Consider the following 24,003-nt stretch of genomic DNA (forward strand, 5'->3'; position numbering starts at 1 on the left):
AAAATAATAGCGTCCTCCGGGGAGATTTGATGCTGCTTCTCCCAAAAATGTTTGGCCACGGCAGACTTACTGTAATCAGTGGTTCTTATGGCATTTAAATGTTCCCCCAGACGATCCCTAAGCCATTGTTTTGTTTCCCCCACATAACACTCCCCACAATCCGGGCATTCTATTCTATAAATAACTCCGCTACTGAGATCTTTTGGTATACAGTCTTTGACCTGAGACACAGCTGTGCACAGCCTCCGCCCAGGAAGCTGTACACAGCGTGTCTTATAACCCCGTAAAATTCTTGCCAGATGCTCAGATAGTAGGCCCGGATAGTAGGGGATGTATGCGGTGGCTACCGGAACGAACGACTCCCTACACTCGGACACCCCTCTACTATCCTCTGGGGATCCTCTGGGGGTATCTGCACTTTCCAAGTTCTGCCGTGACACGATTAATTTCTTTCTCTTTATCCTCAGAAGTGGTACAGTGTGATCTTACTCTGTCAAATAAAGCTTTTGCTACACTATTCTTGTATTGTCCAGCTTGTGCTGAATTATAGTGGGTGTATTGACCTCTACACGTGGGTTTTTTAAAAACTGACGTCTTGAGCCTAGAACCCACCCTAGAGACCAATACATCCAAAAATGAAACAGCGTGTCTTATAACCACGTAAAATTCTTGCCAGATGGCAAGAATTTTACGCAGGTTATAAGTCACGCTGTGTACAGCTTCCTGGGTGGAGGCTGTGCACAGCTGTGTCTCAGGTCAAAGACCATATACCAAAAGATCTCAGTAGCAGAGTTATTTATAGAATAGAATGCCCGGATTGTGGGGAGTGTTATGTGGGGGAAACAAAACGACGGCTTAGGGATCGTCTGGAGGAACATTTAAATGCCATAAGAACCGCTGATTACAGTAAGTCTGCCGTGACCAAACATTTTTGGGAGAAGCAGCATCAAATCTCCCCGGAGGACGCTATTATTTTAGATCATGCACACGGATACTTGGAGCGTAAATGGCTCGAGGGTTTACGGATTGGTTCATCCAGTAAGAATACCATGAATAGAGATAGAGGCATGCGTATTCATCCTATTTTTGAAACAATTGTATTAAGTTCGGATGAACGATTTTCTTTGCTACGTACCCGAGACATTTCCGCTTCCGGTTTTGACCATGTGCCGATTGAACCACGTGGAGAAATACCACGTGTGGAGGTACCGTGAACCTGCTATTTAAGGAGATGTTGCAGGAAGTCATATTACTGTTGAAGAAGAGAGCTGACGCTCTCGAAAGCTCCAGGTTTTTAGCGCTTTTAATTTTATATTTTAGCTTATTTTATTGTAAACGATCTTTTATTACATTTTTTAGTATTCCGCAATATACAATCATTAGTTTATTGTAAATAATTTGTTTTTGATTTTACATTATTTTTATACTATTTGTAAAAATTTTAGTTACAGTAAAATTTTGTTCAATGGTCGGTGTATGAGTTTATTTCCTAGATATGAGTTTTCCCGACCTCAGAGGCCTCTTTCAGGATATTGATCAACTGACTGTTGGAAGAAACATCTGTGGGTAGTAGGAATAAATTTAGAGAATGATTGGACAAATTATTAGAAGGGATGGGCAAATTAAATGTTGTGTGTGTGTGTGCATGCGCACGTGCGTGCACACACCACTTCTTTGAGTCAGTTTTGCTTGCTTTCTTGCTTCAGTTTTATACTACTAATATTAACATTAAATATTTCAATAAATAGGCCTTATATTAAATAATGAAATTCAAAGTAACTGTATCTATACAAATTATGGTAGAACCACTTTGTATTTCATTATTTACATACAAATTTGTATCCTGATAAATAAGTTTTACTCCAAAAACTTTTTTGAACTCAGAATTACCTTGGTATTCTAATTATTAAATTAAAGAATTTTAAAATATTTTGAAGACTGTTAAGCATTTTAAAATTACTGAACGGCCTTTTAAGTAACTACTTACTTTCTGAGGTACCTGTGGCTTTGCAAAATTAATATGGTCTCTGACTGATGTATCTTGTTCAATTAATATTTTTTTATCCTTAGAGAAATCTGTTTCCAAATTAGGTATATTCAGAACATTCCCACTCTCTTGGCAATGGCCCATAGTGCTATCTTCTATTTTAAGTGGTTCCTTTAATTTTGGTCCTGATCCTAACTGATGATTAAACTTTGTCAGCTTATCTAATCTGTGCTTCAGAGGATTCAAACTTATCTTCTTTACCTACTTTCAAATAGATTGAAAATTATATAATGACAATCAATTATACACTGAAAATCTAAATAATTAAGCAAAAATATATTTCTACCTAAGAGTCACACAATTGTTGTGCTATAAGGCAGCAACTCACACAACCATAGTGGAATCTGCAAGATAGTAAAATTAAAATTACCCTATCCAGGAAGTAATGTCTGTACAAAAAAAAAAAAAAAAAAAACAACAGTTAAAATATCTATACAAAGAACAACAACATGATGTGATTTATAACCAAGTAATGATCCAATACTTTTATGCAGGGCTCTTTTTTTGTGAAAAATAAGCTTCTGGAACACTGTACCGATTGGTAGGTATAAAATACACCCCTTCCCATTACACACATACACACCACAGAAGGTGGGAAGGGGCTATTCCTGGAAGAACTTTTTTTTTTAAATAATGGCACCAAATGCACAAATTTCAAGCTGTTTTCATGTTAAAAAAGTATAGTAAGTATTTTAACCCATCTGTGTCATTTATGCATTAGTAATAATAAAGGATATTTATTGGATAATAAAAAATATATATTCTTATTTTAAAGATAGAAATTTTTATATTACATGTTTACAACATTCAGAATGGCATTTTGGTGTGCTCTGGCAAGAAAAAAAGTACTGCTTTTAGGAATAACCAGAGGTGGGTCACATGAAAATCATTTGAACCCAATCTTATGTCAGTACATTCATACTGTACTGTACCTTGTCATTCATAATTGAAAACGATGGTCATATAGGGATCAAACGGGCAACTACACTGACTTTCACGCATTTTACAATATTTTGTGAATCACATGAATTTAAACTCATGCATGAGAAACACTTATACTTGCATCTGCCATGCTTTTTATTTTAGTTTTGGTCAAGTGGAATGACTTAAAATGTTAGTACCAAAAGTGAAAAACTTGCAGTTACCAAACTGAAAATGGTGAAGATTTTTGTTATGTTAATGTTAAGGAAAAATGCATTTGTTTCCTGTGACCAATAGCACAGCAATGGCTAAGAAAGAAAACAACTAAAAGACATTCAAGATTCACAATTTTTTGATAATCATTTTTGATAAAAATTATCAGCGTAGCAAACCTATACTTACCAAAACAGCTGTAGAGTATAAAAATTCAACAATAGTACCTTCTTTTAAGATTGCTCATTTCTTGGCATCAAATAATAAACCATTTGACAATCAATAGCTTATTAAAGAAATCTTCATTACAAGTAGGGAATAATTTCTGATAGATTTTAAAATAATTAATTTTGATAATTAAATACAGAATAATGTTGGCAATGAAAAGTTTGCAGCTTTTAAATGATAGTTACCAGAAGAGTGGAAGCTACTGTCAACAGACAAGAAGAATATCAATTGCAATTGACAGGCCTCTGATATGACAGGAAGGATCAATGGATTTACTGCCCTTTGTAAAAAGGAATCAACTTTCCCAAAGTTTATATCATACCACTGGCTAATACACAAAGAAACTTTGTGCATGAATATAATAAACTTTGATCATGTTATGGCAGTTGTCATCAAAATTGTTAATTTGATTTGAGAACCCTGTTACAATATAAAATTTCTAAGGACCTTATATAGGAATGTAATGCAAAATTTATAAAGTTCTCATTCTCCAAGCAGAAATTATATGTTAGATGGTTGAGATGGTTAAGTAGAGGAAAATTTCTAGCTAAATTTACAAATTTAGAACAAGACATTAAAAGGATCAAAACTATGTTCTTAAAATCTACACCCTGAACATTACAGAACTTTATGATAATTTAAACTGGATGTTAGACTTGGATGTTTAGCCGACTTCACCAGAAAGCTAATCTTCAACTTGGAGCTCCAAGGAGGAAATAGTGTAGCTAAAATTATGATTTAATCAGTTCTTTCAAATCTAAGTCAGAACTATGGAAAAATCATCCAAAAAAGAAACACTTTCAGCATTTTCAAGAAAGTGAACTTAGCAAAAATGATGCCAACAATGCTTTCCTTATTCATATAATACAAATTCTTAAAAATCAAATCAACATGAGATTTCTCTAATTTGCTGATGATTAACCCGAAATTTCCTTTTATCTGAATCAATTTTACTCTGTAGAATGACTAGCATTGTCAAATCTATTTCAAAATTATCTAAGAGTAAAGTTGAAGTTCTTGAACCAGAAATAATAAATCTACAAAATAATGCAAGTTTAAAATTACAGAAAAAAGAAGAATTTGAAACTTGCTAAACCCCGATAAATTTTCAAATTTTTGCACTACTGTTTTAAGAACAATAATCTTACTAGAGATAACCTTATCTGTGTGAATCTCTTCTCATCAATGAAGATCATTAAATCAAAATGATATTTAAGATTAATAGACAACCATTTGGATCACTGCCTGAGTGCTTTCACAATACCACTGTACATGGCCAACTATAATATCCAGCTAGCTGACAAAATAAAGTGTCACATATCATATTAATATAGTAATAGTAATACTATTAGACATGATATATGACATGATAATTACAATATCAGTTTCTTTAGCTTTTCTCAAAATTTTATTTATAAAGATATTCAATTACATGTGTTTTTATGTCTGTACCTTGCTTCTAGAATATATAGTCTGTCAAATGTACAAAATGTTTTAGTATTAATAGTGGAAAATTATGCATGGAAGCAAATAGGAAGGAAAAAAAACATCATTCAGATATCTCCTTTAATAATTTCTCTAATCCTTTCTTACATTGGGATTATGCTGTTAGTCAAGAACACAAAATCTAAGGAAGTGCATCCAATTGATGTTGGTGGACAATGCAGTGTTGAGTCTGTTTGGTGTGAAATAAGCACTGGGAAAGTAAAAATGAGAGTAGGCCTAATGAATCTGATGAGTACAATGAGCAATTGTGCAGAGAAATAGAATGGGCCAGTAAATCAGAATGTCTTATAATGGGAGATTTTAACTTTCCAGATATTGAATGGAACTTGTGGAAGACCACTCACACATTAGCAAGATTTTTGTGGATTTATTGGATGACTGTTTTCTACAGCAACATGTTTGAGAGGCAATCAGAGGGAGTAATACCTCTTGATCTGATTATCAGCAGTGATTATTCATGCATTAAGAATTTGCAGATAAAGGAACCACTGGGTGACACTGATCACAGTGTACTGATATGGGATTTACTTAAAGATGTAACTACCATCAAAGGTAAAGGGAAGAGCTTTTCTTTTCATAAAGGTGACTACAGTGGTCTCAGACAGTTTTAAATTCTATACAGTGATATCAACTGATGATGTTACCAAAAATGAATTCTAAATGGGAATTCATTTTTGATTAAGTCCCTGAATGGGAACCCTTCAGGGACTTAATCTAGACTTTTCATATCAATCATAACTGCAGTCTTGTCTAGATGATCCTGCAATGCTTCTTTAATTGGAGACACAATTGCACATCTCCAGTCCATGGCAACTTCCCCTGAGACCAAGGATGCTCTCATAATTATCACTAATTGCTTGCTTACTTCCTTTGCCACCTTTAATATAACTGGATAGATACCATCCACCGCAGGTGCCTTTCCTATGTTTAAGTTCAACAATTTCTCCTCCACTTTGCTCTCAGTTATTAAAAAATCATTTAACTCCCTGTTAGAGTTTGATAAACATCTAACAGGGAGCTGATGACATTGTAGAGAGGATATCATCTTTTATGGGCACAAAAGGTGATATTGTTGTACAGGTTGGCACTAATGACCTTAAGGGTAAAAGATCTGCAGATTTACTTAACAAGTACAGGTTAATGTTTAAAAAAGCAGGAGTTAGGGTTAAATTTGCAAGTGTCTGCAATTCTGCCCAGACACTTATTTCTTATTTGTTTTTTTTTTTTAGGAGCATTAGCAACTAAGGCCATACTGCTCCAGGAAATGCGGTGGTCATTCCCTGACCTTTCCTCATCCTCCGTATTTGGTGGTGACGGGCTCGAACCCCGGTCTAATCAAGAAGCGTGTGCTATGCACTACTGCTCCTTCCCACCTGGCTATGGAGGCGCCTGCCCAGACACGATAGGGAATATATGATGAGAGCACCGGTCAATCAATTCGGCCCTGGAGAGATTGTGCAGGGATCAAGGGGTAGAATTTTTCCCAGCTTGGTCTGTGCTTGTTAACAGGAGAGATTGCTTCTACAGGGATAGGATACATTAAATGGTTTGTTTGTTATTTGGCTTTTAGGAGCATTAGCAACTAAGGCCATATTGCACCAGGGATATGCGGTGGTCATTCCCTGACCTTTCCGCATCCTCCGTATTTGGTGGGCATGGGCTCGAACCCCGGTCTAATCAAGAAGCGTGTGCTATGCACTGCTGCTCCTGCCCACCTGGCTACGGAGGTGCCACACTTAAATGGAAAGGGTACAAGAATATTTGCCAATGCTATCGAGGCAATGTTGGGTGGGTCGGAAAACTGCTAGCTTGGGGAGATTACAGACTAATAGATTAACAGTAGCCACAGGCAGATTGTTTGTTTTATTTAGAGATTTATTAGGCAGATCAGCAACTATGACCATAGTGCACCAGCCGCAGGGGGAGGCGAAAGTGATTCTTGGACTGCCTCTATTGTAATGAGCAGCAGCCTAGAGAGCAGGTTGCTGGGGATTTCAATTTTTTTTTTTTTTTTTTTTTTTTTTGTAGTTGTTTGGCGCATAGGCTTCTGTGGCCATAATGCACCTCCCGAGGTTTTTGCAGTACTTTGATCCAAGCCCAAGCCCGAGGCGGGAATCAAACCCGCGACCTTTGGGTTGCCAGGCAGGCACTTTACCCACCCGGCTAGCCCGGTCGGCTGGGGATTTCAAGAACTGCTGGCAGTCATCATAGAACAAATAAATACATGGGCTGTGTTACGGTAACTAAGAGTATGAACAGGTGCACGTATACATGCATGTACACCCAGGAGCCAAGTGAAGTATAGAAAATAAATTTGATGAATTTGAAGTGCTGATCAAGACATCAAAGGCAGATTTCATTGGGATATCAGAGATGGTATCACACAGATATAAGCAGTGCAGAATTGAAATCTGGGGAGACAATGTGTACAGAAAGGATAGACAGGATAGGAAGGGAGGAAGGGTTATGCTGTTAGTTAAGAAACACAAAATCTAAGGAAGTGCATCCAGTTGATATGTGGACAGCGCAATGTTGAGTCAGTTTGATATAAGCACTAGAAAAAGGGAAAATGAGAATAAGAGTGTGTTAAAGGCCTAATGACTCTGATGAGTAAAACGAACAATAGTGCAGAGAAATAGAGTGGGCTAGTAAATCAGAATTTCTTGTAATGGGTGATTTTAACTTTCTACATATTGATTGGAACTTGTGGATTGGTCACTTATTATTATTATTAATATTATTATTATTATTATCAGCTATATGGTGCAAGGAAGCCTGAGGCTTATGCTGCACCAGCCAAAAAAAAATTTCCGAGTTAACCTAAGGGAGGGGGGGGGAGAGAGAGAGAGAGAGAGAATCAAAAGGGAATCACCAAGAAAGAGAAGAATGATGATATCCAGCTCAGGACCCTGGATGTGCCAAGCCCATACTCACTAGATGTGAGCCCCTGGGGTTAATTTTTGTGGATTTATTGGAGGATTGTTTTCTACAGCAACACGGTCAAGGGGCAACCAGAGGGAGCAATACTCTTGATCTGATTATCAGCAATGATTATTCGTGCATTAAGAATTTTCAGATAAAGGACCCACTAGGTGACAGTGATCACAGTGTACTGATATGGGATTTACATAAAGATGTAACGACCTTCAAGGGTTAAGGGAAGGGTTTTCTTTTCTTAAAGGTGACTACACTGGTCTCAGACAGTTTTTAAATTCTATACAGTGGAATCAACTTATGATGTTAAAAACAGCAAATTCTAAATGGGAAGTTTAGAATCTTGGAAGCTACTAGGTTTTCATACCAATTAATAAATACTGTTCAAGATTTAGACTTCAAAATGGATGTCAGATGAACTAATCAGGCTGGTGGCAGAGAAGAAAAATGTTTGGGATGCATATAAATTATCAGGTGACACAGAAGCCTATGGCAAATATAAGCTAGTCTGTAATTAAGTCACACAGGAGATTAGTCAAGTGAAGGCTGATTACGAGAAATCCTTGGAAAAGAATGCAAAGAAAAACAACAACAACTTCTTTACTTATGTAAACTCTAAAAGGAAAGGGATAAATCAGATTGGTCCACTTGATGTTGGTGGGTCAACTATTGATGATCCTGCTCAGATAGCTGACAAACTAAATGAGTATTTTGTATCTACATTCACACATGAGAAATTCTGTAAGGAAGAGAAGGACAGAAGTTTACTAAACTCTAACAGTGAGCGAAATCATTTTGTAATAACGGAGAGCAAAGTGGAGGAGAAATTGTTGAAGTTAAACATAAAAAAGGCACCCAGGGAAAATGGAATCTATCCAGTTATATTGAATAAGGCAGCGAAGGAAGTTAGCAAACACTTAGCCATAATTATGAAAGCAACCTTAGATTCAGGGGAGGTCACCATGGACTTTAGATGTGCAAATGTATACCCAATTCACAAAGTGGGTTCAAAGGATGACACAAATAATTATAGACTTGTGTTCTGGGGAAAATAATGGAGTCACTAGTTAAAGAAGTGATGCAGAGGTAATGGAGTTTTGTCAATGCAGGATCACCTAGACAAGACTGCAGTAATAGTTCAAACACAGCATGGGTTTGTGAAGGGGAAGTCTTGTCTGACCAATTTGATTGGATACTATGATGTGGTCACATCGCAGTATCCAAAAAAATAATTTCAATATCATAAACTTGGATTTCAGGAAAGCTTTTGATACTGTTGCACATGGAAGACTGCTTTACAAATTGGAGTGGTATGGCATTAAGGGCAAGTTGCTGCAATCAATAAAGGGATGGTTGAGTGGGAGAGGGCAGAGAGTGGTAATAAATGGACACTGCTTCACATGGACTAATATTATTAGTGTAGTCCGCCATGGTTCGGTGTTGGGCCCATTGTTGTTTTGTGTATTTATCTATGATATCAGTGAAGGTATATCAGGCTTAATGTCCAAGTATGCAGATGATACAAAGGTTGGCAGGGTTATTAATGATAGTAAAGATAGTATGCTACTGCAACAGGATCTAGAAAAGTTAGGCAGATGGGCTGAGAAGTGACAACTCAAGTTTAACATTAACAAATGCAAAGTACTGCATATGGGTAGCAGTAATCCAAGATAAATGTTCCAAATGTGTGGTACTACACTCAGGGAGCTGGAGAATGAAAAAGACCTGGGGTAATTGTGCAGTCTGATATGAAGTTCTGAGCAGTGCAGATGGGCTGCCAGAACAGGTAATGGAGTTTTGTCAATGATATATAGGAATTTTGCTAGCAGAGACAAGGCGGTGATTATCCCTTTGTATAAGACAATCTTCAGGTCACACCTGAGTACTGTGTACAGATGTGGAGACCTCATTTTAGGTAGGATGTAGAGTTTCTAGAACGAGTACTGAGAAAGGCAACTAGATCGGTGAGAGGAACAGATGGGTGTGTTTACCAAGAAAGGCTTAAGTTCTGCAAATTGCAGTATCTGGAGACTAGGCATCTGTGATGTGATCTGATTGAGGTGTATAAGGCCTTGAATGGTTTGAGCTGGCTCAATACTGATGGGGTATTTTAGTTTGCTGAGATTAAGAACCTGAGGGGGAGGCATAAATTCAAATTGAGGAAAGACAGTAGAATAGATGTGCAGTGGACCAATCTGATTCATCCCCTTCCTTTTAGAGTTCATTTTTTATCTCAGAATTTAGTCTACTCAATACATTTAAAGACTTAAACATTTCAATCATGCAAGGTCAAGGCTATAGGGCAGATAAGGATTTTTCAGATAAAGGACCATTTCAGAATGTTGATTGATTGATTGATTGATTTAATTTTTATGGCGCAAAAACAGCAGGGTTATAGTGCGCCAGGAAAATGTTAAAATATAAAAAGGTAAGACTGGTAACTTGTAAAAATGTTACGTCGCCTAAAAATACATAAAATCATATAAATAAATAAAATCAGTACAATGATAAAAGCAAATTGTATATTTAATATGAGTGTATACATATTGATCAACTTTAAAAATTGAAAAACTGCTGACACATTGTCGTTGTCATTTAAAATCTGACTGAGTGTATACGGCTCAGTCAGATGGGTAAAAGCAGTAAAACGAGCATTTATAAAACTGGAACAATCACATAAAATGTGTTGGACGGTTAAAATGGTGTCGCATTGCTCACACATAGGAGGGTCATCAGCCCTCAGCAAAAAGGAGTGTGTTAAATGACAGTGTCCTATGCGGAGCCGAGCAAGAACTACTTCCTCCTTGCGATCCTTGCGTAAGCTGGACCGCCAAGGATGGATCACAGGCTTAATTCGACGCAGCTTGTTTGTAGTAACCAGGCGATGCCACGAATCATGCCACTCAGAATGCAGGTTACTACGGATAACTTGCCTGTAGTCTGTATAGGGGACTAACAGGTCAAGATTATCCGTCAGGGCTGCCGATTTGGCTGCATTGTCAGCCAAATCATTTCCTCTAATCCCGATGTGACTGGGGATCCACCAGAAGCGGATATCGAATCCAGTTGTATAGAGATTGTATATTATCTGCTGAATTCGGGACAAGGTTGGGTGATTAGTGCGTGACACCGCTGATAAAGCCTGCAGTGCACTCATTGAATCGGCATATATAATACACCGTTGGTATCGGTGTTTTGTTATGTGATCTAGAGCTAGCTCTATCGCATGCAGCTCTGCAGTGTAAATGCTGCAGTCAACGGGTATCTGCTCTGATATGGTTTTATCTGGAAAAACAGCAGCAGATCCCACATACGATTCTGACTTCGAGCCGTCTGTGTAAACTGGCAAGAAGTCAGAATGTTCTGCACGGTGTTGTGAATAGAGCTGAAGGTAGACAGAGGCTGGAGTATTAGACTTCGTCGCAAGTTTGAGCGAGAAGTCACATGCTGGTGTTTGTGCATGCCAGGGTGGAAGGGGCTCCTTTGGTGATTGAGCAACCTTGCATACCGACATGTTAAGCGTATTGAGTAGCTCTTGAACACGAATGCCGAATGGCCGATTGGCAGTACGTCGTGTGTTATAAAGATTTTCCCATCGTGGCTCGAAAACGGATGTCCACGTGGGATGGTGTGGTAGGGACTTCAGCTTGAAGGCATATTGCAGAGACAACTGCATTCGCCGAAGCGACAAAGATGGTTCATTTGCTTCAGCATACAGACTTTGGACAGGCGAAGTTCTAAAAGCACCAGTAGCAATACGGATGGCTTGATGATGGACGGGGTCAAGCCAACGAACAGCGCTATTTCTGACAGATGAATAGACCTGAGACCCATAATCTAATTTTGAGAGTACAAGTGCACGGTACAGACGTAGAAGAGTGCACCGGTCTGCACCCCAAGAGGTAGAAGAGAGAGAGCGGAGGATGTTAAGCCCTCTCGTGCACTTTGTGCGAAGCTGACGAATGTGTTGGACAAATGTCAGCTTTTTGTCAAAAATGAGTCCCAGGAATTTCGCCTCTGATACAACTGGAATGGTGCTTTGTCCAAGTCGTAATTCAGGCTCGGGGTGGAGGTTACGTTTGCGACAAAAATGGACGCAAACAGTCTTCTCCGGTGAGAACCTGAAACCATTGGCCGTGGCCCAGATGTTAACACGGTCAATAGCTTGTTGCAGTTGTCTCTCAATAACCCTCATATTGCATGATTGAGAGAATATGCTGAAGTCATCGACATAGAGTGCACTGTTTATAGTTGGAGGAAGTTGTTCAGAAATAGAATTTATTTTAATGGCAAAAAGCGTAACACTTAAGACAGATCCTTGTGGTACCCCCTCCTCTTGGCAAAAAGGCCGCGAAAGGGAGGATCCTACACGAACTTGGAAATAACGGCAGGATAAAAAATTTTTAATAAAAATTGGAAGGTGGCCTCTTAGACCAAGGTTGTAAAGGTCTTTTAAAATACCAAATCTCCAAGTTGTGTCGTACGCTTTTTCCATGTTAAAGAACACCGACACCAAGTGTTCTCTTTTTAGGAAAGCATCTCGAATAGATGTTTCCAGTCTAATTAAGTGGTCCAGTGTGGACCTGTTTCTTCGGAAGCCGCACTGAAAGCGGGAGAGAAGGTCGTTCGATTCTAAATACCATAAGAGACGGGCATTGACCATTCTCTCCAATATTTTGCACAGACAGCTGGTCAGAGCAATGGGACGATAGTTTTTTGGACATGTAGGATCCTTTCCTGGCTTAGCAAAAGCAAGAATAGTTGCCTTGCGCCAGGTATCCGGAAAATGCTCTTCAAGGAAGATTCTGTTGTACAGGAAGAGCACATGGTCCATGGATTCTGGTGAAAGATGGTTGATCATTTCATAATGGATGTTGTCTGGTCCAGCAGCTGTAGCCTTTGTACGGGCGAGTGCTGTTTTCAGCTCATTGATATTAAACGGCCCATTGTATGGGTGGGAACCCTTTGATGTGAAGTTAAGGGCCTGTTTTTCAATGTTGTGCTTTAAGACCAGAAACTCTGGGGAGTAAGATGATGTTGCAGAGATGGTAGAAAAAGTTTCCCCAAGAGCATTGGCTATTGCAGTAGAGTCTGCAATAGTACATCCATTATATTCAAGGACCGATGAGGGGTGTGCTGTGTATTTTCCCTTCATTTTCCGGATTTTTTCCCAGACCACCTTAGTACTGGTCGTCTGGGTAATGGATGATGTGAAACGGATCCACGATTCCCTTTGACTCTGACGGCGGATGTAGCGTGCTTTGGCTCGGGCACGTTTAAAGGCTAATAGATTGACTGTGGTAGGATATCTTCGAAATATCCCCCAAGCCCTGTTTTGAGCCTTTTTAGCTGCTGTGCATTCTGGATTCCACCATGGCTTTGGAAATGGAGGAAACCGGGTGGATGTTTTTGGAATTGTGGTTGCAGCTGCATGGACAATATTTTCTGTTATGTACGTAACTGCATCATTGATAGGCTCCTGACTGAATGTAGAGTTGTCAAATTTTGCCAGGTGTTGAAAGGCACTCCAGTCAGCTTGATCAAACTTCCACCGCGGTAACCTGACAGCAAGACAAGGTCTCCCAGTAATTAAGGTGGTTATCACAGGGAAGTGATCACTTCCATACAGATTCCCTTCTACCTCCCAGGTAAGTGAAGAGAGAAGAGAAGGCGAGCTGATAGAGAGATCAATGGCAGAAAACGTACGGGTAGGCATGTGGAAAAAGGTGTTTGTTCCCACATTAAGAAGGCAGAGGTCATTGTCAATGAGCATACGCTCTATGACTCGTCCCCTTCTATTAATGCTAGCACTACCCCACAGGGTGTTATGTCCATTAAAGTCAGCAAGAAGTAAGAAAGGGGGTGGCAACTGCATTACGAGATCATCAAGGTCTTTCTGGCAGATGTCAGTACCAGGTGGCAAATATATAGATCAAACGGTTAGTAAAAACCCCACTGTAATTCGAATTGCTACTGCCTCTATGCTGGTGGTAAGTTTCAGATGCTGAAAAGGGGTATGGTTGCCCACAAGGATTGTGACTCCTCCATGAGCGGGGCCATCCCCAGTTCTATCCTTGCGAATGACAGTAACGTTGTGCATCCTGGGGTCATCATTTGCCCTTAGGTAAGTCTCCTGTATGCAAAAGCAAGATGGTTTGTGCTTTTGCAGGAGTGCCTTGATGTCTTCTGCATTTTGGCGGAATCCACGGCAATTCCATTGTAGGAATTTAGCCATTATTTTGGCTTGGTGGGTCCATCAGGCGGCTTCCGAGGTGCTGAGGGCTTACTTTTATCAGTCTTGGATTTGTCTTTTTTGGGGAAGAATGGACGCTGTCCCGTGTCCATTTCCTCCTCCGCAAAGAGTTCCAAGACTGAATCTTCGGGTACCTCCTTCTGCTCCACATCCATCTTTTCTTGGGTATTAGGGGGGACTTCCCCTTTCTTATTCTTTTCTTTCATAATTATCTTTGTTACTTGTGGAGCATTAGGAGGTACCGATATAGGAGTGGCAGCTGATTGGTCCTTTTGTGCAGGTTTTTCAGATGTTAAGAGATACCGCGCGATGGGAGTGAAAGACTCCTTTGGAGGAATGGTCATGTCCGTCTGAGTTCCGACGGAACATCTCCCTGCTACCTTCTGGGCGTAGGTAGGTTTGTTGATATTCAGGGGTTTGACCGATTTCCTTGCCTCCTGGTATGATATATTTAGCTCTGCCTTCAGCCGTTGAATTTCTTTTTCTTCTTTCCACCTCTGGCATGCTCGTGAGTAGGCCGGGTGTTCGCCCTCACAGTTAATACAGGTGGGTTTTGTGGCTGAACATGCTGCTGTTTCGTGGTCCTTTGCACCGCATCGAGCGCATGCAAGGACTCCACGGCAGGCCATTTGAGAATGTCCATACTTCTGGCATTTAAAACACCGCAAAGGGTTTGGAACGTTTGGACGCACTGAACAGTTGATGTATCCAGCTTTTATCTCGTCAGGAGGTTTAGGAGAGTTAAAAGTCAGGATAACGCTCCTGGTTTTAACTATTTTTCCATCCCTTCGCGCAGTAATTCTCTTGACGGCAATAACTCCCTGGGGTTTTAATTCGGAGCAGATTTCCTCCTCGGTTACGTCGAGAAGGTCCCACTCCGAAATGACACCTCTCGATGAATTCAGAGTTCTGTGTGGTGTCACCGTTATAGGTATTCCTCCGATTGATGTTGTTCGGAGTAGATGTTCGGATTGCCTGTCATTTTTAGTTTCAATTAAGAGGTCTCCAGAACGGAGCCTCTTAACTGATTTGGGAGAACCTGCTAACCCATCTAACCCTTTTTGAATGAAGAAGGGCGACATTTTACCAATCGGTTTTTCACCAGTTGAGTGGATGATTAGGAACCTTGGGACTGGCCCTGATGGTAATTCGGTTCGCTGCCTCTTATTAGCAATAATGCTATCTGATTCTCTGTCTAAATTTTCAGATAGGGACCGGGTTGGGGCCCCTGAAGGAGTAAGTTTCTCAGGATTCATATAGTTTTTTTAAATTGTTCAGTGCCCGGGCTCCCCACCCACCACGGAGCCCAAAGGGACGCCCACTACCCAGCATGCAATAAATGCGCTCAGGAGTGGGACGCCAGGGCTACCCAGACACTATACCCGCACCGCCGCCAGCCTGAATCCTGTCCCTCGGACCATGAGGGTAGGGGCGTGGCATTGACACGGTTGACCCTCGCAGGCGAGCCTACTAGTCGATTGATCCTAGCCGGGCCTTCCAGGACCACCCGTCTTGTCGAAGCAGGGGCCAAAGTGGTGTATTGAAGCTGGGCCCCTCAACCACCAGGATCCCCCTTTCCGAATTTCCACGGGTCGCAGCGCACGGCAAACACGCCGGATTCCATTGATGTAAGCCCGGAACCTAGGCTGTGGGCGTTGGATCCCAGTGATGCTAGTCTGGAAGTCCAGCAGCGTCACTGGGAGGTCCCCTCACCACGTACAGGTGCCCACGTCGAGGGGTTTCAGAATGTGAAACCTGATGATGGGTAGTAGTAGTAGTAGTAGTGGCATGTGATGCAAGAAAGCAAGTGTAAAAAAGTGCAAGAAACCAAATTTAAAAAAGGAACTTCAAGGAAAACGTTTCCAGTCATCAGAAGTTGTAAAGACATTGGAGGTGATTCTCAAACACATGTCAAAAAATGGCTTCCACCATGTTTTTAAATAATGGCAGACATGTTGGAGTAAATGCATTTCATCAAATGGTGACTACTTTGAAAAGGTCTATCAAAATATGCATGATTAATAAATGTACTCTGTTTTAAAAAAAATTATGATCATTCTTTATTGAACAGCCCTCATAACAGGCATTCCATCATTATTTCAGGCAGCAATTGAACCTTAACACTGCAAGATTCTATACCTCTGTGCTTAACTGGGTGAGTTCAGGCTCTTGCTTGACAATTTGACAAACAAGAACTGAACCTTGAGAAATTTCTTCTTCTTGTACTTGTAAGGTTGAAGTGGCTGTCCCGTCCCATAGTGGACATGAAAAGTTCTTAATGCAAGAAAGTTCTGTTAAATCTGGGAATTTGACCTCTAAAGCCATTTCATAAAAAGTTTCCGCCTCTTCATGTAGAGTAAAATGCTTTTTCAATATTATTTCCACTCTAATGGCAAAGTGTATACCCTCAAGACTTTTCATGAGGGAGTCGTACTTTTCTAAAGCTAGTTTCATAAAGATCTCAAAAGATTCTTTATTTTCTTAAAGTTTTATCATAATTAAATGCTGTTTTTTTAAGGAAAACATTTGTAATTTTGGATTTTACCTGAGCACGTAGACCCAAGGTGGATCAGTTTCTATTAAAACCAAATTGCTATGATCACAGCACTTTCCAATTCTCCAAGAGGTTTTTCAGCACACCATTAATTCTAATATCTTACTCATACAGCTCATTAAGGATATAGGACTTAAGGATTGAATGAATGGTTTTTCTCCCGGCATCAGGGATAAGAAAGACAACTGCATGCTTCCAAGCAGATAAGTAGAGTTTGTTACACATCATTTGATTGTATATGTTAATAGTGTTCAGACTACCATTAGAGAGAGATGTGACATTGAATAATGACAAATCTCTCTCTCTCTACCAGTAGACCATCACCATGTAGAGCAGTGAGGTTGGAGTTTATTAAACAATTACAAAATTTTAACTGCATCTAAAGCCTTCATCTTCCAAAATGACCTATTACATGACAAGTGAGGTTAATTTTGGAAAAGGAGAGTATGACAGGTTAAGATGTTATGTGGCCTTTTATCAAACAAGCAGCAAAAATGATAGTGGGTTACCTAACAGATGCCCAACATTCTTTTTAATTTTTGTAATTTTTTTTTTAATTCTTCTTAAAAAGTGCCAATATTTCATCTTTCTTAATGGATTGCAGTACTTATTGTATGTACATTTTAAGTTTTAATAAAAAAAATTAAAAATGCTATATTTTTTACATAAAAAAATATTAATTCTACCGAAAACTGCAAAAAAAAAAAGAAGAAAAATTTAGACATAACATAGAAACATCACTCTGTTATTCCCATCCACTTTCAGTTTAAAAGACTGTGAAGTGTGTAAAATTTCAAACATGAGCATTCGTGTACATTTCTTTTATGTATATATATATTATTAAAAAATTTTAAAAAAGATATTGTAAATATCTGACACTATTAATTACTTTCATTTTCAAGTTTATTTCAAAATTTATTTCTAAGTTGATTCACAGCATGCAAAAATTTAAACTATGTACTTGCTTACCACAGTATAGTAGCCATCTGAAGAGAATGTGAGGTTTCATGTTATCATGTTTGCTCTGTGAAAATATTAATAATATTTCAAAAACAACTAGGATAATACTGTAGATGTTCATTGAACTAATGGGAAAAGTAAAACAAGCAATGTGAAACCTGATGATGGGTAGTAGTAGTAGTAGTAGTGGCATGTGATGCAAGAAAGCAAGTGTATGAGCTTATGCAGCATCAGACAAAAAAAAAAAAAAAACACACCATTTCCTCCAAATGCCTGTCCAGTTCCTACTTAAATTTATTCAACCTATCAACTTCCACAACGACAGATGGAAGTTTGTTCCAGCAATTAACCACCCGCTGGCTAAAGGCAAATTTCCGCACATCTATTCTACATCTGTCCTTTCTTAATTTGAATTTATGCCCCCTTAGGTTCGTAATCTGAACAAGTGGAAGGATCCCATCAGAATTCAGCGTGCTCAACCCATTCAAGGCCTTATACACCTCAATCAGATCACCGCGCAGGTGCCTAGTCTCCAGCCACTGCAATTTGCAGAACTTAAGGCTCTCTTGGTAAGAGGATCCCTTCATTCCCCTCACCAATCTTGTTGCCCTTCTCTGTACACGCTCAAGTAAATCTACATCCTTCCTAAAATCAGGCCTCCAGACCTGTACGCAGTACTCAAGGCGTGGCCTGACCATTGCCTTATACAGAGGGTCACATGACAGGTTCTCAAATGCAATTTCTGTATGAAAACCATATAAAAATAGCATTATTTATAGTGTTATTTATATTAGTAAAATAATAAGAGGAGTTTACGTCAATATAGTGCGTAGAACACTTCCGTATGATACCCTCCAGAAATTAAAACGGAAAAAACGAAGTTCTCGATTTTTTCGTTTTTTTCATTTTAATTTCTGGAGGGTATCATACGGAAGTGTTCTACGCACTATATTGAGGTAAATTCCTCTTATTATTTTACTAACATTATTATCAACGTAAAACATATTGAGTAGTACAGCTCTGATTCATGCTATCTAGTGTTATTTATAGTATTACTAATTAATATTATTTAATTTCAGATTTTTAATCCTTAATTAATGGTTAACGTGAGAATTATTTCAAGGGTTACCTGCCACTACCACTGAGTTAATGAAATGCAGTACTTATAATATGTATATTTTAAGTTTTAATAAAAAAATTAAAAATTTTAAAACATGCTATGTGTTTTACATCTTTCATTTTCAAAAAACAAAAAAATATATATATATATATATTATATATATAAATAAATATTATATGTAACCCCTTAAAGGTAATGTTTAAAAAGTTACATAGGATAAAAAGGTATTCAGGTGATGAAATGGTTTCAGTAAATGAAAGATTAATGAGTCAGGTGCACCTAAAAGCACAAGGCAGCATTAAAGGATGCAAGAGTATATATAAGTTTGTATTAATATTTTGAATAAACTGTGCATAAATGGATGTGAAAGTTACACAAAGTGCCAGTAACTAGAAGGGCGAGGATAGTTGAAAAAGAAGTGTAGTAGATATATGAAAGGTGAAAGAATATTAATATTCTAAAAGTTATGATGAATTAAGAAAATTATGGGCTAAATTACTAAGCCAATAGAAGGTTGGAGAACTGTAAAGAAAAATTTGCACAGCAAAATACCAATAAAACAAAAATAAAAATAAAATATAAAAATAAAAAGTGGTACAGCTGTCATCAGATATGGGGGGAATATATTAAGGTAATGGTCGAATACAGGTAAGGCAAAAGTGCCTGATCTGATGTCAGCTGGAACAAATATTGATACATGATCAGGTGTTTCATCAGGGGACTACATATGACCATGTATCAGGAACTGATACATTAAATAAACTGAGCACCTCATCTTCCTTCCCCTTTTTTAAAATGGTGGGGAAATCCAACTGATGAAACATCCTAGTTTCCAGTTCCTCCACTGCCAAATTGGCCACAAGGGCACTAATGGGGGAACCCATGGCCGTGCCATGGACCTGCTTGTACATAAATTTTTGAAAGATCGTGGTAGTGCTAGCGAGGCAAAACTCAACGCCTTTACAAATATCATCAATACTTAGTAAACATCTAGCACTTAACTTATCATCCTGCTCCAAGGCCAACTTTACACAATGCACCACATGTCCAATGGGGATACATACATGTGAACAGAGATACAACGTAAACGAGATCATAAGTTCATCTTCACCTATAGACTGGCTTCTTATAAAGTTCACAAATTCCTTGCTATCCTTAACTACTAAACTGGAACGTCCCACTAGAGGAGCAATAACTCTAGCTAAAAATCCAGATCAGGCATAGGTGGGACTAGCCACAAAGTGGATGGGATCTATCCAGTTAAATTAAAGGAGGTGGCAAAGGAACTAAGCAAAACCTTAGCCATAATCATGAGAGCATCCTTGGACTCCAGGGGAGATCCCCATGAACTGGATATGTGCAAATGTATCCCCAATTCACAAAGGGGGATCGAAGGGTGACACGAGTAATTACAGACCAGTTAGTTTAACTTCTGTTCTGGGTAAAATAATGGAGTCACTGGTTAAAGATGTTTTGCAGGATCATCTAGACAAGACTGCAGCATTAATTCACACACAGCATGGGTTTGTTAAGGGAAAGTCTTGTCTGACAAATTTGATAGGATATTATGATGTAGTTACAAAGGAACTGGATGCAAAAAATATTTTTGATATCATATATTTGGATTTCAGGAAAGCTTTTGACACTGTTGTGCATGGAAGACTATTTGATAGTATGAATCAGAGCTGTAATACTCAATATGTTCTACGTTGATAATAATATTAGTAAATTAATAAGAGGAGTATACCTCAATATAGTACGTGGAACACTTCCGTATGATACCCTCCAGAAATTAAAACGGGAAAAAACGAAAAAATCGACAACTTACCGGTACATTAAAGTAAAATATAAATATAATTAAAGTAAAATATAAATAATTAAATAATCAATTTAACACAATTCAAAATCAATTCAAAACAATTAAATTCAAATTAACACAATTAAAAGAATCTAACGAAAATATTCAAAACGATTTTCCTTCCTGAAGCTGACAATGCTTTTCGACCGACTGTCGTGATCACAGGAATGAAAATTACCGAATCAGGCTAAACCTGCACCTTAAATAGTGATTATATGTCTTCGCGCATGCGCGTAAAGGTCCACGCATCGGAGATCAAATATGGCCGACGAACATTAACAGAATTCTCGTGTAATTTAATTTCAACGGTTTCTGCAATTAATAGTCGCATATAATTACGTTGAACGTTAAGTATTTTGGCCTCGTTAAATAAAAAAGTATGTTTTTCGTTAATGGCATGAAAGGCTAATTCTGACGCTGCTGAACGAGAAGCACGAACTGAGGCTTCGTGTTGATTTACACGAATATTAAGAGAAAACCGCGTCGAACCCTGGTAAGACGAGTCGCAATCACCGCAAGAAATGTTGTATACTAGATCATTAATTTGTGTTGCGAACGCGGAAAGAACCGAGCGATTGTTCAGTATAGTGTGTAACTTCCGTATAGGCCTAGCTATAATTTTAAATTCGGTATCTTTAAAGAATCTGTTAAGTTGTTTGTGCCACTGTTCAACATATGGGACAGAAATAAAGTATTTTTTGATATTACTATTGTTGATTGGTGTAGTATTTTTTATCCTATCCTTAGCTTGTACCCTAATTCGATTTATTGTGTTAATGGGATAACCCCTGTTAATAAACAGACACGTTAATAAGTTGCAAACATTATCGAATAGTTCAAGACACGTTCATGCGAATTCTAACACATTGTCGCGAGCTTGCGACCAAGTTCACACGAGTTGGGTGACATCCCCCCCCACAGACACACAACGCACTAAAACAGAATATGTCGGCTAGTTCACGAACACCCCCTCACCCAGTATCCAACGAACCAACATATCAACAGGTTACAAATCTTTCCTCGTGTACACTATCGCAGGACCAGATTTCACTTTTATCCAAAGGATTAAATTATAATTTACCACCTCGAAAGCTGCCAAAAAAACAATGCGTAATTGATATTGAATTTGGACTTCGTAGTGTTCCACAAAAAGATGTATTTATTCAACAAGTTAACCAAGTAGTAAATAACATAAAAGAAACGCGACTTCCTAAATTGAATACACATGACAGTTCAGCTTTACGAGAACTTCGAGAAAATAAGGACATTATTATAAAGAGGGCAGATAAAGGAGATACAGTGGTAATACTATATAAACATGATTATATTAATAAGTTAGATTCAGTTGTGTCTGATACCTCCACTTATCGTGAAGTGGACCCGGCACTGTTTACCAATTTGGTAAATAAATACAATAAAACGTTAACCACATATCGTAAAAACGACTACATTACTATGGTTCAGTTGAAGGAATTGAAGGCCAGAACATACAATATTCCTGCACTTTTTGGTCAGGTAAAATTACACAAGCCTGGATTTCCGATTCGACCTATTGTTTCCTACAGGAACTCGGCATTTTCAGCCTTAGCCACACATGTATATAATATTATAAAACCTTTTAGACAAGTTATACAATTTGGGATTAAGAATTACGATACATTATTTAATAATCTTAAAGACTGTAGACTCGGCGACAATGACAATTTATTCTCATTAGATGTTACCTCATTATATACGAATGTAAACGTTGAATACACATTAGATATTATTTGGGATATGTTAAATAAAAACTCGACACCGATTAATTATACGAAGCTGCCCATTAAGGAAATTTTTCACTTAATTAAACTATTAGCTGAGGCTAACTACATCACCTTTCGAGACAAGGTGTACAAACAAATTTTTGGATTACCAATGGGTTTGAGCCTGAGTGGCTTAATGTCAGAGATCTATCTCTCAACGATTGAACAGATACATTTGACACCTTATCGTCCCCGTATCACATACTATGGGAGGTATTTAGACGATGTTCTAGTTATTACTGATAGTAGTACTATCCAAGACATTTTACATTCGTTTAATAACATTCATTCTAGACTCAAATTTACATTGGAAAGGGAAGATACGGATACTAAGTCATTAAACTTTCTAAATTTCACGCTTACCCGTGACTCGAACAAAATACAATTTAGCATCTATCGAAAACCCACAAACACCGGTATGCTTCTTCATTATAATAGCTACCACCCGTTCACCTACAAAAGATCGATTATCTTTAATCAATTTCTAAATGCTTATAAATATTCAACGACGGATTCTGCTTTGGACTCAGAAATACAAATATTAACTAGCAGATTCTTGAACAGGGGTTATCCCATTAACACAATAAATCGAATTAGGGTACAAGCTAAGGATAGGATAAAAAATACTACACCAATCAACAATAGTAATATCAAAAAATACTTTATTTCTGTCCCATATGTTGAACAGTGGCACAAACAACTTAACAGATTCTTTAAAGATACCGAATTTAAAATTATAGCTAGGCCTATACGGAAGTTACACACTATACTGAACAATCGCTCGGTTCTTTCCGCGTTCGCAACACAAATTAATGATCTAGTATACAACATTTCTTGCGGTGATTGCGACTCGTCTTACCAGGGTTCGACGCGGTTTTCTCTTAATATTCGTGTAAATCAACACGAAGCCTCAGTTCGTGCTTCTCGTTCAGCAGCGTCAGAATTAGCCTTTCATGCCATTAACGAAAAACATACTTTTTTATTTAACGAGGCCAAAATACTTAACGTTCAACGTAATTATATGCGACTATTAATTGCAGAAACCGTTGAAATTAAATTACACGAGAATTCTGTTAATGTTCGTCGGCCATATTTGATCTCCGATGCGTGGACCTTTACGCGCATGCGCGAAGACATATAATCACTATTTAAGGTGCAGGTTTAGCCTGATTCGGTAATTTTCATTCCTGTGATCACGACAGTCGGTCGAAAAGCATTGTCAGCTTCAGGAAGGAAAATCGTTTTGAATATTTTCGTTAGATTCTTTTAATTGTGTTAATTTGAATTTAATTGTTTTGAATTGATTTTGAATTGTGTTAAATTGATTATTTAATTATTTATATTTTACTTTAATTATATTTATATTTTACTTTAATGTACCGGTAAGTTGTCGATTTTTTCGTTTTTTCCCGTTTTAATTTCTGGAGGGTATCATACGGAAGTGTTCCACGTACTATATTGAGGTATACTCCTCTTATTAATTTACTAATGGAAGACTATTGTACAAATTGGAGCAGAATGGTATTAAGGGTAAGTTGCTACAATGGATAAAAGGATGGTTGAGTGGGAGAAGACAGAGGGTGGTAATCAATGGAGGCTGCTCTTCG

General features: G+C 38.3%; 1 protein-coding gene across 1 annotated transcript in view; it reads right to left on the reverse strand.

Moving 5' to 3' along the window:
* Positions 1-24,003, reverse strand: part of pod1 (coronin) — a 588,411-nt gene that overhangs the window by 224,898 nt on the left and 339,510 nt on the right. The window contains exon 14 of the mRNA XM_090381732.1: positions 1,988-2,248. Coding sequence (XP_090237858.1) covers positions 1,988-2,248 — 261 coding nt within the window. The remainder of the gene's footprint in view (positions 1-1,987; positions 2,249-24,003) is intronic.

The sequence above is a fragment of the Mastigoproctus giganteus genome, chromosome 9 (genome assembly GCF_048544385.1).
Source record: "Mastigoproctus giganteus isolate SK-2022 chromosome 9, ASM4854438v1, whole genome shotgun sequence".
NCBI classification, from domain to species: Eukaryota; Metazoa; Arthropoda; class Arachnida; order Uropygi; family Thelyphonidae; genus Mastigoproctus; species Mastigoproctus giganteus.